The following is a 15,507-nucleotide window of genomic DNA, read 5'->3' as shown; positions in this document are numbered from 1 at the left end:
CTGTGCTTCCAGAACATACTAGCCTAACAAACATTTCTATCTTTATTACCACACCCACTGCTGCTTGTCATACCCATCTCTTCCTAATGACTGCATTAAGAACACTTAGTTTGAAAGAGCATCTCTGCTCCAGTGGATAAAAGCGATTGATGTGCAAAGTCTAAGGATCAGAATTTGACTTCCTGGAATCCACATAAAGGGGAGAACTGACTCTACAAAGGTGTCCTCCAACTCCCGCATGTGCACTGCGGTTACATACTTTCCCTTCCCTACCTTGTGTGGGCACATACCCAAGAACACAAAGTACTGAAATAAATGCACATTTAATTTACTGTTCTCTGATATTAAGAAATCTAACAATTTACCATCGTTCCTTGTTTATTATAATTGATTTTCTGACTGCAAAGTTCTCTCATATTTCTATTTAGGAAAATGATCAGCATTCATTGTTTCCTAACTTGACCTTTAAAATTATACTTTTCCACTAATGTGAGCACAAAACATGGCAGTGTACACACTATTAGTCCTTAGGACTCATTTCTAACACCACTGTAGACTAACTAAAATTCTTTTCAGACTGAGCCACAGACAGATTTTCCAGATGTTTTAAAGTACAGTCTTGTTGTCTGAATGACATTATGTGTGGTAACAGTGGACCTTGACCATGAATACACCATCAGCACCTATGTGTGTACTCATGTGCATTCTAAATTAACTTCATGTCTTGACACAGATGAAAGTTCCTAATAGGAAGGTTGGGAGGACACTGGTCAGACAGACGTTCTTTTCCAAAGCTTTGCTGTTCTGGATTTATGGGGTTTAATCAAGATGACTTGGTGGGACAATATTAACTGGATGGTTAATGAATTCCTTATTCAAGGTGCTATCACTGGCACTCCAGTGACCCACTTTTAACTCCTAGCAGAAACCCTACCCAGACTTCACTGTATTAAAAGATATTAGCAATAAATTTGGTTTCAGAATCTCACTTTTATATTCCTGAGATTAAACTATAGTCTTCTTATATACTAGCAGAATCAGAATTTTTTTTTGTGTCTGAACAGCTTCATGACACTGGGAGATAGTAGGGAGACATGAAGCAAGGGTGGGCCACTTCAACAGTGTGTCCAAAAAGTGCATTCCCCTGCTCAGCTGCAAGTGTCCCTGCAAATGCAAACTTCTCTGTCTCCTGCACTTCTAATTTGGTCAGTGTTTTCTATCTGGTTCACGTCTCCTCCATCACCACCACATTGACAACTGCCTGGCATGTTTTTCTTTGCAAAGAACTAGGTTCTGCTCCACAATTCTCGACAACACAAACTGCAGCTAAACATCCCACCTGGAGTCCTTCTCATTTTCGGCATTGAGACGATTGGCTTCCTGGGCCTTCTCAGCCATCCACCTGGTGACCAGCTCCTGGTTCTCCTCAGTAGTTTTCCTCAGTTTCTCCTCTAGCGCAGTAAAAGTAATCTGCAGGGCATCATACTCATCCTTCAGAGTCTGGTTGGCTAGCTCCAGGTCCTGCAGTTTGGTGCGCAGGTCCAGGCACTCTGTCTCCAGGTTAGAGATGGTCTGTAAACACTCTGCAATTCTGAAAATACAATTTGAGAGCTTTCCCTCATCAGAGCCCTGTATCACAGCCAGAGCACCTGGCCCAAGTACCATCTAGGCAGGCTTGAGCAAGCAACAACAGGAACACTGGCCACCATACCTGGCCCTTTTAGCTCCTTGGTGTTCAGAGTAGTTCTATTAGCAAACACCCAGGATGAAGCTCCTACTGACCACAGATAGCCAGTAACAGTAGCTTTCAGGAAACAGGACCTAAGAGAAGGGGAAGCTCTAGGCACTTCCCAAATGGCAAAGGCCTTGTAGGGACCTCTCCACAGCTCTTAAGGCACATGGTCTGAGTCTGTTTCCCATCTGCCAGAATTCTTGCTGCTCATAAATGTACTTTCCACCATCCTAACAGACACACGCTTGGATACTGTGGCCCCACCTCTAGTGGAAAGACACCAGTGACCACACACAGTGGCCATGGAGAACTGAGAATGCCTGGAGAACATTCACTTGCAATGGCCATCATTACTTCCTTAGGCAGCTATCCAGTAAAAGAAGCACAGGGCTTCACTTAGAAAAGAACCCCAGATCACAAGCAATGCAACACAATTCTTGCTGGGAGCAGTGTGGATACTGCTTGCCACCAGCCCTGCTCACAGTAGTGTGGCAAAACTAATGTGGAAGCCAACAGTCGGACCCCCAGGCAACAGTCTACTTACTTTGCTTCATTCATCTGCATCTCCCTGTCCTTCTGCTGCATTTGGTTGTTCAGGTCAATCACCAACTGAGCTAACTGGGAGACAGAACACTCATAAATAAGAGACCATTGAATCTTAACCACAAGCTACCCAGTGGGTTGCTATTTCCTTTATTTTTAAGAAAGAAGAAGTGCCCGTGGGCTAGGTAAAGTTAGAAGGAAAAAGGAGATGGCTGCAAGGCAGACAGAAGGGCCTTTCTGGCTGTCTGCTGCCTCTTACTATCTTGGCCCAGACGTTTGTACAGAGCATACCCTCCACCTTGCGACCGACTCAGCTGAACAGTTTATTTTCTCATCCAGAACTGTCTTATGTAAGGTCAGAAACTACAGTAAAGCACCCAACTTCAGTGACTGATATTTGAGGGTTCACACTCAAATGCTGATGCATGAGAAGGACCGTTAGGGGACCACATAGTAAACCTTTTGCTCTTGAAGACTTGCCTATCATTTCTCTTACTGCTGTTAGAGCAGTGGTCTGGCTTTGGCTCACCTCCTACTTCTGGGCCTCATGTTGATTGAGGATTTCCTTTGTTGTGTCCTGTCCCATGCCCCCACCTTCCACCCTGCCTCATGGAGAGTTTGGGATGTCAAATTAGAGAGTGCCTGCTTCCCTGCCTTTCCCAAGAAGGCCCTGAAAAGAGCAGAAGGGCTTCCTTTACCTCTCCACGCTTCTTGTGCAGCTCTGTCAGCTCTTCCTGGTGTCTGATCCTCAACTGGGCCATTTCTTGTAGCTGATTATCATTCCGCGAACCATCGTGTCCAGGACTAAAAAGCACCGCCAGCCACACGAAGGCAACATGCAAAAAAGGAGAGTGAAATAAAGTATCATACTCCAGACCTTTCCCACTAGGCAATGGGGCACTAACTCAAGAATTTAAACCTGCCAATCTACCAAACCATTTCGGCATCTGAAACAGTGGTGAATCTTAGAGCCATTATGGGTATAAAGCAGGAGACTGGTGATGGTAAACCAAACACAACCACAGCAACCAGTGAGATCAGGAGCAAAGGCTGGGCTCTCAATTAAGTGTGGGTGAACAGCCAACACACCCCTCATTCCCAATATCTGCACTCCAGCCCTGCGCCAGGTACTGCTGCTGCTGACGAGAAAGGCAGAGGGGGCACAGAGCTGTCCTCAGACATCTGACAATCAATAAAAAGCAGTCAATGTGTGACATTACATGCTACAGCGGAAGGGCCTTTCGGGCTGTCTGCTGCCTCTTATTATCTTGGCCCGGACGTTGGTACAGAGCATACCCTCCACCTTGTGACCGACTCAGCTGAACAGTTTATTTTCGCACCCAGAACTGTCTTATGTAAGGTCAAAAACTACAGTAAGGCTCCCAACTTCAAGTGACTGATATTTGAGGGGAGGAAAGTTCTATTTTATTCAGCATGAGGAGGCAGGGCTTCTCTAAGGTGACCAGAAAGAAATGAAGGGCCAGCCATGTGCTCACCCCTACCTGGAAAAGGACCCTCTGAGTATACATACTACAGACCTGGGAGACAGTGAAGAGGGACAAGAACCAAGACTCAGAAAGATTATGCTGTGTCTTCCCTCCACTGCCCTGTGACTGTGGGGTGGCATTCGCTCACTGCTGAAGGGTCTTACCATTCTGGGGTGGGGAGGAGGAGCTAGGACAGGAGCAGAAACAGTGAGACCAGTTAGCAGACACTGAATAACCCTTCTAGACAAAGGAGCTCAGACCATGGGGTGCCAACACGGGCGAGAGTCTAGGCCCTTTCTGAATGGTGCCTACAGTACTTGGATGTGCTCAATAAAAGACTGACAGGAGTAAAAGATGACTCAGGGCTTTGGGCCTAGGCACCCAGCAAGCCAGGCATCATTAATTACATGGCAAGACTGGGTTGGAACAGGTCTAGGTGAGGACATTCTGTTATAGATATCCACACTGAAAGCGCACAGGTAAGGTCAGCACACAGATGTGCATGACGCTACAGGAGTACAGGCCACCACAACAATAATTTGTTTTGGGAACTTTGTCAGACATTTGATACTATCTCAGAAACACTATGATGAAAAACAGTGAGAGGCAGAAGGGAAGAGGGGCAGACATCAAGGAAGTTAATCAGTTAACAGCTGTGGGCAAAACAAACTATGTGGAAATCCAGACTTAAATCCTATCAGAAAAGATTGCCAGGGCCACCAAACTCTGTTCAGAGAAAATCTGTGGACTCAAACCCAAACAGATCCAAAAGTAACCCTTTTTCCCCAAGAACTTCCTACCAGTCCCAAAGCTCAAGGGGAAACAGACTGAACCGCCAATAGCTCTGATCAGGTGTGGTGACTACACACTTTTACCAAGGACCACCTAGCCCCGCTCCCAGTATCAGAAGGCCCAGTGTCCCAGGTTCTGGCTTTATTTTTTGGCCAGCATTTGTACTGGATTAATAAACAGTTTCATTTCTGACATCTTGCAAAACTGAAGATTTATGGTTCAAGGGAAGGGTCTTGGCAAGAGCTACAGATGTGCTTATTAGCACATGACTCTGAACTGGAAAAAATGATAGGAAAAAAGGAAGAAGGCTGGATAGTGACTAGAATATCCACACTTAAAGGAGAGAGAATAGCCTGCTCTTTAAGATTTGGACTACAGTGGGGGAAGGGTTAGTGACAAAGAGCAGTATAGTAAGCTGGGTGTGGTGGTAAGAACCTTTAGTTCCAGCAGAGGCAGGAGGATCTGAGTTCAATGCCAGCCTGCTCTCTATACACCGAGTTTCAGGACAGCCAGGGCTAAACAGAGAAGCCCTGTTTTGTTTGGAACAACATTGTTTCTTTTTCTTTTGGTTTTTCAAGACAGAGTTTCTCTGTGTAGCTTTGGAGCCTGTCCTAGAACTAGCTCTTGTAGACCAAGCTGGCCTCAACTCAGAGATCTACCTACCTCTGCTTCCCAAGTGCTGGAATTAAAGGTGTGACCCACCAATGCCCAGCCCAGAACAGCATTGTAACACCTCGAAATTCAAACCTCTACCAATACTTGGATTTTTATTATCTAAGCATAAGTATTCATCCATTCATCTCACCCCTTTATGCAACTGGATACTTCCCTAATCTTAGCCCAAAAAGTAGACAGCAGCAGTCAAAAAGCAGAATACCCTATATAAAGCCATTCTTAATGACTTTGAGTGATTAGATAAAGTATTCTACCAAATCTTTCTCTAAATGCAAGGCAGCATGGATTATGCAAAGCATCAAATATACTCCTTCTAATGTATAAACCAGCATTCAAAAGAAAAAGGCTCCTGACATCAAAGCAGTAAGAAAATTAAGTCATTCCTCACATAAGGCTGGGAGGGGTTAAAAAGTTTTAACAGGGAGGACTTCCTAGGATGACTAAATGCAGACAAGAACAGCAGGCCGAGGGCGACTTCCACACAGACGGACACAGCACCCATCAGAACTGCTAGGCACAAAGCAAGAAGGGATAGGCAACTCTCTGCTCTGGGACCAGCGATGTCCTCCTTCTCAAAAAACAAAACACTCACTCTTCCAAGCAGACATCCCTTTGTGCTCGTCTCTGGCTTAGTTTGTCTTCACAAAGTGGACTCTTAACTCTCACCTTTGCACCCCCAATGCCTGGACACAGTAGTCACAAATCTAAAGTAAAAGAGACTCTAGCTATAGTTCAGGAATGAAAGTGGTAGCAAAATAAATGTAAATCAATAGACAGAATCACAGCCTGGGATAAAGAACCAAAAGCCTGGCTGACAGTAGAAATGGTAGGGAAGGATATCTAGAGAAAAAGGAACCCTTTGTGGAAAGGATACCATTAAGGGAAATAAGGCAATCAAGAGATCAAGAGGAAAGACTCGTCATGGATGCTTGTGGGAAAAGAAGACTTCCAGTAAAACAATTACACTGTCTTAGTTAGAATACCCTCCTAAACACATCAACTGGCTGACGATACAGGACTACAGTCACTGTGCTGACTGTTTTCATTGACTTCACCCAAACTAGGACCATATGAGAAGATCAAACTGCAACTGTAGCCTGTGGGCAAGTCTATGGGGCATTTTCTTGGTTAATGATTCATGTGGGAGGACCCAGCCTACCACGTGTAGTGCCAACCCTGGGCAGGTGGTCCTGGGGTATTTGAAAACAAGCAAGCAAGCTGAGTGAGCCACGGGGAGCAGGGATCCTCTGTGGCCTCTGCTGCAGCTGCCACGACCAGGTTCCTGCCCTGCCTAAGTACCTATGCCAGTTTCACTCAATGATGGGCTGTGACTGGGATATATAAACCAAATAAACCTTTTCCTCCCCAAGTTGCTTTTGATCATGGTCTTGATGCTAGAAATAGAAGCCTAATTAGGACAGACACCAAAAGCTTACCAGACAAACCCTGCTGCGGTCAAGCACCTTTCATCCTAGCCTTCAGAAGGCAGAGGCAGGCAGATTTCTGAGTTTTAGACCAGCCTGGTCTACAGCCTGAGTTCCAGAAGATCCAGGGCTAACAGAGAAACTCTGTCTCAAGAAACCAAAGCGCTTACCCAGACAGAAATACAAATCTTTTATTGAATGAATTTAGATGAACAGGAAGGTAAGACCACATTTGCTGTAATTAACCAGATCATTGTAACTAATACCTTCAACACTAAAGAAGCCTCTTCAAGTCACACAGGCAGGATCCCCTGAATTGTGATTAAGTAAAAGACAGAAAGTAAGCTGGGCAGAGCCAACTATTCTCCAGGATTTTCCCACCCTATCACTTCCCAGGACACCATTTTGCCAGATGGACAGAAGGCTTCGAGGAAGATGCTTTTACAGGTAGAAGTAAACGGTAGGGCACACATATCATTTCTGGTTTTATTTTTAAAACCAAGTTAGCTACCTTGTTTTTTAAGAATTGCTAGGTATCAACATGCAAAAAGAATATAGATTTTTGATAATGGCCCCCATATCAGCCACCAATTATGCATACATCTCAGACACTAGAAGGAGGCAGAAAGACTCTGAACCCCATCTACACTAGAGTATGGCTTTTCATTCAGGTCCAGTAAACAATCAAGCATCCCACATGAACATACACTGCTTCTTTTCCAATCTAGTTTTTGAGAGAAAAATAAAAACCAGTTGCAACCTGCTAATTTGATTTCACAAGCTAAAGCTGAAAAACACTAGGCTAAAAAGGATCAAACAGACCAGTGCTTTAATAAAAAGCAATATGTGTTTATTTGCCTGTTTTACCTGTTTTACCAAGGCCCTGGAAGACTACTCAGTAACCCAGTTGGTTCTGATCATTCAACTTTTTTTCTGTTTTTAAAGGCTGGGTCACACTATGTTGCTAGCCTGCCTGCCTCTGCCTCCCAAGGGCTGGAATTACAGGTGTGCTACACTAGACCTAGCCCTTGTTTCTGATTACTCAAAAAAGTAGAACCCAGTGGGCTAGATGTGAGATTGATAACAGGTACCATGTGAACAGGCCTTGAGAAGTTTCTCAACCTGATAAAATCGTACTGGCTTCTGGGGGCATGTGTGTGTGCATAACTTTTGAACAACCACTTTAGTTATATGCCTTTAGGAGTTTTTTATTTGAAGGAAATTGAGGAAAATTAGGTTAGAAAAATAAGCATTTGCTTTAGAAAGTGCTCAATGGACAGGGCATGCTGGTGCATCCCTATGACCAACAGCTGGGAGGTGGAAGAAGGGTGAAGGGTGGCTACAAGCTCAAGACTAGCCTGGGCTACAGTGTGGGGCTTTGCCTCAAAAAAAAAAAAAAAAAAAAAAAAAGCAAGCAAGCAAGCATGAGAGAGAACAATTAAGACAAGCTTCCAATAAAAAGGTACAATAGAATTTGTTTCCAAATACCTTATCTCGTGCCTGTTTGGTAAGTCATGCTTTTCAGCTTGTAGTTTCTGGGCCAAAACTGAATGAAGATCTGACTTTTCCAGCAACTTGGTATCTATATACATATAAAAGAAAAAAGCTATTATTGCACCATGTATATAAGTCACAAAGCTTGGGACCAAAAAAGTACTAGATGCCCCAGGCATGTGTCATCATTATTAGGCTGCAGCAAGTTTGCTTGCTGGTAGGCTTGGTTACATGCAGCAATCTAAGAACTCAATTCTTCAGGTGCTTCTTGGCCTAAACTTGTGAAGTCAACTATAGACAACCATGGACACACACCGTAAGAATGACCCCTAAAGACAACTAAAATTGCATTTTACTTCCAAGGTTATTGTTTTCCACCTCAGGAATAGGAACAAATTACCATGTACCACAGCAAAATGAAATGCTAGGTGTAGAAACTTACTGTATCGATGCATTTAAAGACTTTAGATCAGGGTGTTGGAAAAAACAGAAAGTCTAATGGACTGGAAAGATTAGAGCCCAACACAGGAAAAAGAATTAAATATTGAGACTTTAATTGCTGGTTTGTTCCCCCCCCCCCCCAGAGACAGGGTTTCCCTATATAGCCCTGGCTGTCCTGGAACTTGCTTTGTAGGTCAGGTGGTTTTCAAACTTAAGAGAGATCCACCTGCCTCTGCCTCCTGAGTGCTGGCATTAAAGGTGAGGTGAAATATTTAGACTTCTTACTGGCAATGATGAAATAAGAGACTGTAAAAACAGGCAGCTACATGAAAAAAAGTCTGAATTAGAAAGATGTCAAAGTCCCCTGTGAGGCTTCTTGCTCAGGCAACTGGATGGAGGTTTGTCTCAAAACACTGTAAGAAAGACTTTGGGAATAAAACAGGTTCTTTCTGCCCATATGCAATGGTAAATAGTAAAGAAACTCAAAAGAACAGACAGGGCTTGAAAGATGTAGTCAGGGACAAAAGGCACAGACCAATAAGGTGTGACTGAGGGGCCTCTGAAGGGGCAGAAATGGGGGTAATCCCTCTTCAAAAGATCAAAGCCTACGGCCCTATAATGAAAAGCAATTAACAGAAAGGACATGGCCAGTCTATTAATGTGGAGCCATGCAAAATACACAATTGAGAGGTGAGATGATAAAGTTCAAGATTCTCTTTCCTCCTGCCTCAATGAGATGGGAGACTCAGTAGACTTCCTAGGGAGGCCTTGCCCTCTCCAAGGAGCAGATGGGAGGAGGGCTGGGAGGAGTGAGGGTGGACTGGGATTGGAATGTAAAAAATAAATAAAAAAGAAAAAGGTAGATGTCCCCCAACTGCATTTCTTTTGGAAGTTTTCTCATCCATATGCACTGAGGTATAGAGTACTAACTAGTCCAGTTAACACATTTAAGTCTCTGAGCGTGAGGCCAAAGTATTGCCAAGAAAATTTCTCATTTGGTAACTTGAAAAAAAAAAAAAAATGTCTTGTGCTAGGGGACAAACAGAAGACACAGTTCAACGTATCAGGGGAAATGCCTCTAATCTTAGCACTCTGTAGGCTTAAGGAGGATCTCAGTTGGAGGCCAGTCTGGGTTAAAAAGAATCCCAGTCTCAAAAATCTAAGAGTTCCAACCTAACTGACTGAGGCAACTTTGTAGACCTATGAAGGAGGGTAGTTACAAATCAACACAACAAAAGCCAGACTTACAGCGGTCCCACTTCTTCCTTGACAATGGAAGTCCAGGAAGCGTTTTTTCCTACATTTGATGAACTTTAGGAGGAAGTGATCCCTTAACTAGCATGGCAAAAAGGGGGGTTTAAAATCTGGTGCCATTTAGTTTCACCACAGATGGACACCCTGTGACAACAATAGGTAGGTCTCTTAAAGGACACAAGGCATTTATTCAAGAGGGCTCCTTCATCAAGGTTCTTTTCTTCTAAAGAGAAGGCTAAGAAGGTTAGGCCTAACCCTATCCAAGGCACCTTTTCATGTTCTCTTCTGGCTCAGACAGAGGCTACACAGGAAACAAAGGTGGACGGTCAGAAGTGACAGGCTTGAGAAGGCTAGAATGAACTAGGCCATAGTCAAGCTGGAAAAGAAATGCAAATACCGGGCCTATAAAGAAAGAGTTAAGCAAGCAAAGGCTGTCCGTGCAACCTGCTCCAAGTCTCCCATATTGCTCTCATTTCCCTTGGCCCCCAGCAGCCATTACTTAACTTTCTTTCGGTAGGATCAGACCCCATACTTTCCCCAAACTGACAAAACATGGGAATATAACAGCCCAAGGTAGGGTGGGACAACAGGATTAGCTTCCCAAATTACAGCTTTGTATTCTACTTACTGCCTAGCAAGTATATAAAAATATTCTATTCACTAACCTAGCAAGCTCAGAGATCCCATGCTCCAAGTCTATAAATATAAGAAATTTCTTTTCTTCATGTTTGTTGTTGGATATCCCAGCTTCCCCTGCTCCAATCAGACAGCATATTTAAGGACCTGGAATTCATCTCAGCTTGGAATCTTCATTATTTAAAAATACTGCCCTTCTTGGGCTGCAGAGATGGTTCAGCCATTAAAAGCTAGGCTCACAACCCAAATCTGATTGTTCAGACACTTCTACCCTCTCCTACCTACCAGTTTTGAAATTTAAAAAAAGTTATTCAATTTGCGTCTTGAGATTATTTGCACCTGACAATTACACTTAATCGCACAGATAGCTTTTAAAGCCCTATACTGTTTATGAAGCAGGCAGGGCAAACCTTCTCCCCCATTTTAAAGATGCATCAAGCTAGAGAAGTGAAAAAGGTTGGTAAAACTTTGTGTATAAGTGTTTTGCCTGCATGTATACATCTGTGCACTACATTTATGTCTGGTGCCCACGGAAGGCATTGCATCCCCTGGGACTGGGTTTACAAACAGTTGAGAGAGCAGGGGCTTGAGCCCAAGTCCTTTAGAAGAACAGCCAGTGCTCTCAACCCTGAGGCATCTCTCCACACTTGAAGTACATTATCTTCTAAAGAAGCAAGAACTGAACCCATCAAATGTCTAAGGGAATCAATCACATTTTGAGGAAGCAGAGACTTCCTAAACTACAGAAATAGCCTTTGCTCTCCCAGAATACAAGAGATTAACACTGCAGAGACACAGCCCCTCTTTCTTCTCTCCTTTTAAAGCAGCTAAGTGCAGTGAAAGCAAGGGCCACTTCTTGGTTGACCCAACAAGAGCAAATGCAGGTGTATTAAAACTAAGACTGAATCCCAGCCCCACCATTAATCCACACTTCATCACCGTTGGACTTGGTGCTTTGTAGAATTTAAGATGAAATAATACATGCCATTGTTTAGCAAAGTGCTCAAACGTGTGTGCAAATCAGAACCATTACTTAGGAAGACTTTGCCCAGGTTAACTCTGGAAGCAGATGGGACCTTAGGACCGGAGTGACAATTTCTTCCCTCAAATGGCAAACATAGGGAACACGAAGCAGGAAAATGCTCCTGATAGCTGCCTCAGCAACACAAGATACTTTTGATTCTTAAAAGTCGTAAAGAGCGGCGAAGAAAACCACTTCTCGCCTAAGGCTTTCAATAATGGACTATGACCCAACAGACAAATCAGTAAGACTCAAAATGTGTAAAATAAATAAGCAAATGGAACATATGGAGAAGCCTGAGAAATCAAAGGCCATTCGTTCCACAGTACTCCGAAGACAACGTTAATCTCTCCAGTTACTGCTTAATGTCTGTCTCGAACTTGATACCCTAAACAGGATGTTTGTGGAGCCCGGCTACCTAAGCGCACCAGCACCGAGTAGATTGTCGAGATTCACAACCACAAAGGATGCCTGTAGAAGGAAAGTGGAAGTGGAACCTCCACGATCCCACACAAGGTTTAAGCCGAAGGAAGGAAGGAAAGCGCTGAAAGGGCTTGGGGCGCGCGGGGCCCAAGGTCCCCGCCGACGCCATGCGCGCGGGCGGAGCCGGGGCTCGCCTGGGGTTCCCGCTGCCTCGCCGCTCCACTCCCCGCCCCGGGCCCGCGTGCGCGGCTCACACTGCAGGATGATCTCCTCGAACGCCTGCCTCTGCAGCCGGTCCCGGCGCCTCAGTTCCTCCGCGATGTGGCGCTTCCAGCGGGGAAGGTCAGCGGCGCGGAGGCCCGACGACATGCCGAACGCTGCCCCGGCGCCGCAAGGCCGCCGATCCGTGCCGCCACTGGGAAGTGCAGGCTGCAGCGAGCGAGCGGCGGGCGCAGGGGGCCGGCCGCCGGAACCTCACCTCCACTTACAGGGGACTCCTGAGGCTACCCGGGATGGTTTCCGGTCCTTGCAGGAAATGATTTTGGAGAAGGCCGGAAGGCCCGCCTCGTCACTGAACGTCGTAGGGTGAGCGCAAACTCGCGGCCGGAGACATCGCGGGACGCTCTCAAATGACGCAACTATGACGCCGGAAGCGTCGGTGACGAGAAACTGCCACTGTGGGGCGCCCTGGATGCGCGGAAGCAGACGGGAAAGGGGCTGTTTGGTCCTCCAATGTCTGTTTTCTTGCTACTTTTATATTTTTGTAATGTTTTCTTTCTTGGTCCACCTCCTTTTTCCTCATTTCAGCTTGAAAGTGGGAACCACTCCTCTCCTAGTAGCTGAATGTTGAGTGACAGCCTCCATAAGCATTGAGTTGCCTAGTCTGAAAATAGAAACAGTAATGGGACTTAACAGGATTGTGAAAAGCTATATAAATTAATTTCTGGCTCAGCTGCATGGCAAGTCTATCTTTAAATAGACAACCATGGCCCTCCAAGGTCTACCCAGTCTAGCTGCTGTAACATGAGGCAGGCAACTGACTTTACACATGTGTGTGCGCATGTGTGTGTCTTTTCTAGGCTACTCTCAAACCCGTGAGCTCAAAATTCCTATACCGTCAAAGGAAATAAATCAGTTGACATACACAGAAGCAGAAGTCTAGCAAAGAGAGGAGCAGGCTGTTGCAAAGTTGTCTCTGTTGGGGGTTTTATTGACGTTTTTATGAAAAGGCGATGGGTAGCATAATTCATGGAGTATGGTGTCGCTTTTCCTCTCCCAAGTCATGGTGGACTAGTTTACTCTTTTAGGGTATTCTGATTTTTCCAGAAAAGCCCACAGGGTATTTAGCTGGAGGAATGCAGAACCTTTGTGAACACACACACACACACACACACACACACACACACACACGCACGCACGCGCGCCTTAGTTTTTGATTAGCTAGAGGAATTCTGTTTATCAGGACACACAGCTACCTAACTGCTGCTGTAGCTCTCTTGAGCTGCGCTGGGTTTGTGTTTTCTTTTAACCTGACACAGTCTGGAAAGTGGCAAGCTCCACTAAGAAAATGTCTCTATAAAATTGGCCCTTGCAATGTTTTCTTGATTAGCAAACAAACTAAAGGCCAGGCTTGATGGCTCATTCAGAAGGCAGAGGAAGGTGGATTTCCCTGACTTTAAGGCCAGCATGGTCTACATGGCGAGTTCCAGGATAGCCAAGGCTACATAGACCCTGTCTCAAAAAACCAAAACCAAAAAATCTAAGATAGTTGTTTCATATCTAGATCCTTTGAGACTTCAAGCTCCCAGAAAGATTTCTTGGCTCTCTGATAAAAAAATTGAAATTTAGCCAGGCGGTTTCACACGCCTTTAATCTCAACATTTGGGAGGCAGAAGGCAGGTGGATCTCTGTAAGTTCAAGGCCAGCCTGGTCTACAGAGCAAGTTCCAGGACAGCCAGGGCTACACAGAGAAACCCTGTCTTGGAAAACAAAGAAAATTGGTATGAAAGTTGGGCCATGGTTTCAAGATAGTTTCTCAAGCTGCAAAGAATTATATAAGGATTAAGCTGTCTTTTAGGACCCCCTTCTCCCAGAGTCTCCCCTCAAGTTGCCTTCTACACAAAATTATTTATCTACTTCTGGAGTAGCGGAAACTATATGCAGTCATGTGTCCCTGTGTCTAGAACCACTGACCTTAGAAACACCACCAACAACACTGGAGCTAATAAGAGCTAATTAAAAGAAATGTGAAGCATAAATCAGAGTTTGTGTCCATCATTAGACTCCTAGAAGCCTCGGAAGGCAATCTAATATTGGTAGAATTTAGATGGGAGAAACTGATGCCCAGATCCTTGAAAAGATGGCTTTGGTTGACAAGCTCAAAGGAACAGAAAACCTGGGTCAAAATATAATTGTCAGAATGTCATTGCCTTCAATAGACTAGTGAATGCATTGCCTTTAACATATCAGTAAAGTTGCCAGACCAGTAAAATGGCTCAGTAGGTAAGGGCAACTGTTGCCAAGCTTGATGACCTGAGCTCAACTCCCAGGACCCACACAGTAGGAGATAATTGGCAGGAGTCAATTACTTCCTTCCAATTATCTTCTTACCATACATACACAGGGGCACCCATGCACATGCGCATGCATGCGCCTGCACACCACACCACAAACACATGTGTACATAAATAAGTAAATAAATGCAATTTAAAAAAATAATGGAATCACACAAAGTAGGAGGTCACAGAAGGGGGGAAGAAATGTCAGAGAATCTTCTAATAAGATCCTTAATAGCTGGATGGTGGTGGCATATGCCTTTAATCCCAGCATTTGGGAGGCAAAGGAAGGCAGATCTCTGTGACTTATAGACCAGCCTGGTCTACAAGAGCTAGTTCCAGGACAGCCTCCAAAGCCACCGAGAAACCCTGTCTCAAAAAAAAAAAAATCCTTCATAGACAGGAAATCCTTGGAAAAGAACAAGCAAGGAGCAGAAGAGGAGAGTCAGTTTCTAGAACTGTAGTAAGGACACTCCATTAGCAGTCAGTCACTCTGGAGGCATTCAAAAGGACCCACAGAAATCAGAGATGGAAGTGATTTTCTCCTACAGGGAATGAAATGAAGAAACAGGTCCTGAAAGTCACCAGGAATATCTCCAACTGTAATGGTGGCATCAACTGCAAAGGACCATGACACTTTTCTGACAGGCATATAATTAAAATAGTGTTGATAGTTTTACTAATTTGTCCAGCCAGCATCACTTGGAGTTATGTCCAATAATATTGTGATGCATGACCATATGCAAAAATGTTTGTCAGAGCATTACTAATAATAGTGTAAAGTTAGAGATGGTTTTCCAACCCTGAGATTGTCCAAATTATTATAGGTTCATTGTCAATTGCTCATAGTAAAAGCAGTATATGGCATAGATCTTATTTGTTTAAAAGTATTCCTAACTCCTCAGACACTATAGATACTTGAATGATTGATAATTACTAAACAAAGTGGGATACACTTTACTCCATCCTCTTTCCTAATCATAGCTCTGGGTAGCACACCCTGAACCACCCTGAGCCATCCTTCCATTAC

At 44.4% G+C, this 15,507-nt stretch overlaps 1 protein-coding gene across 4 annotated transcripts in view; it reads right to left on the bottom strand.

Annotated features, from left to right (window-relative positions):
• Atg16l1 (autophagy related 16 like 1) overlaps positions 1-12,424 on the bottom strand; it is a 31,756-nt gene extending 19,332 nt beyond the window's left edge. Inside the window, exons 1-5 of one of the 4 annotated variants that reach the window (XM_051190736.1) lie at positions 12,177-12,424; positions 8,142-8,235; positions 2,974-3,079; positions 2,277-2,350; positions 1,340-1,591 (exon numbers count right to left, since the gene is read on the bottom strand). In XM_051190736.1, coding sequence (XP_051046693.1) covers positions 1,340-1,591; positions 2,277-2,350; positions 2,974-3,079; positions 8,142-8,235; positions 12,177-12,291 — 641 coding nt within the window. In that variant the 5' untranslated portion in view covers positions 12,292-12,424. The remainder of the gene's footprint in view (positions 1-1,339; positions 1,592-2,276; positions 2,351-2,973; positions 3,080-8,141; positions 8,236-12,176) is intronic. The other 3 variants (XM_051190737.1, XM_051190738.1, XM_051190739.1) reach the window with 3 other exon arrangements.
• Positions 12,425-15,507: the final 3,083 nt, after the last annotated feature.

The sequence above is a fragment of the Phodopus roborovskii genome, unplaced genomic scaffold, assembly GCF_943737965.1.
Source record: "Phodopus roborovskii unplaced genomic scaffold, PHOROB, whole genome shotgun sequence".
Taxonomy (NCBI): Eukaryota; Metazoa; Chordata; class Mammalia; order Rodentia; family Cricetidae; genus Phodopus; species Phodopus roborovskii.
Note: the sequence above shows the minus strand (reverse complement) of the source record. Positions and strands in the feature narration are given on the sequence as shown.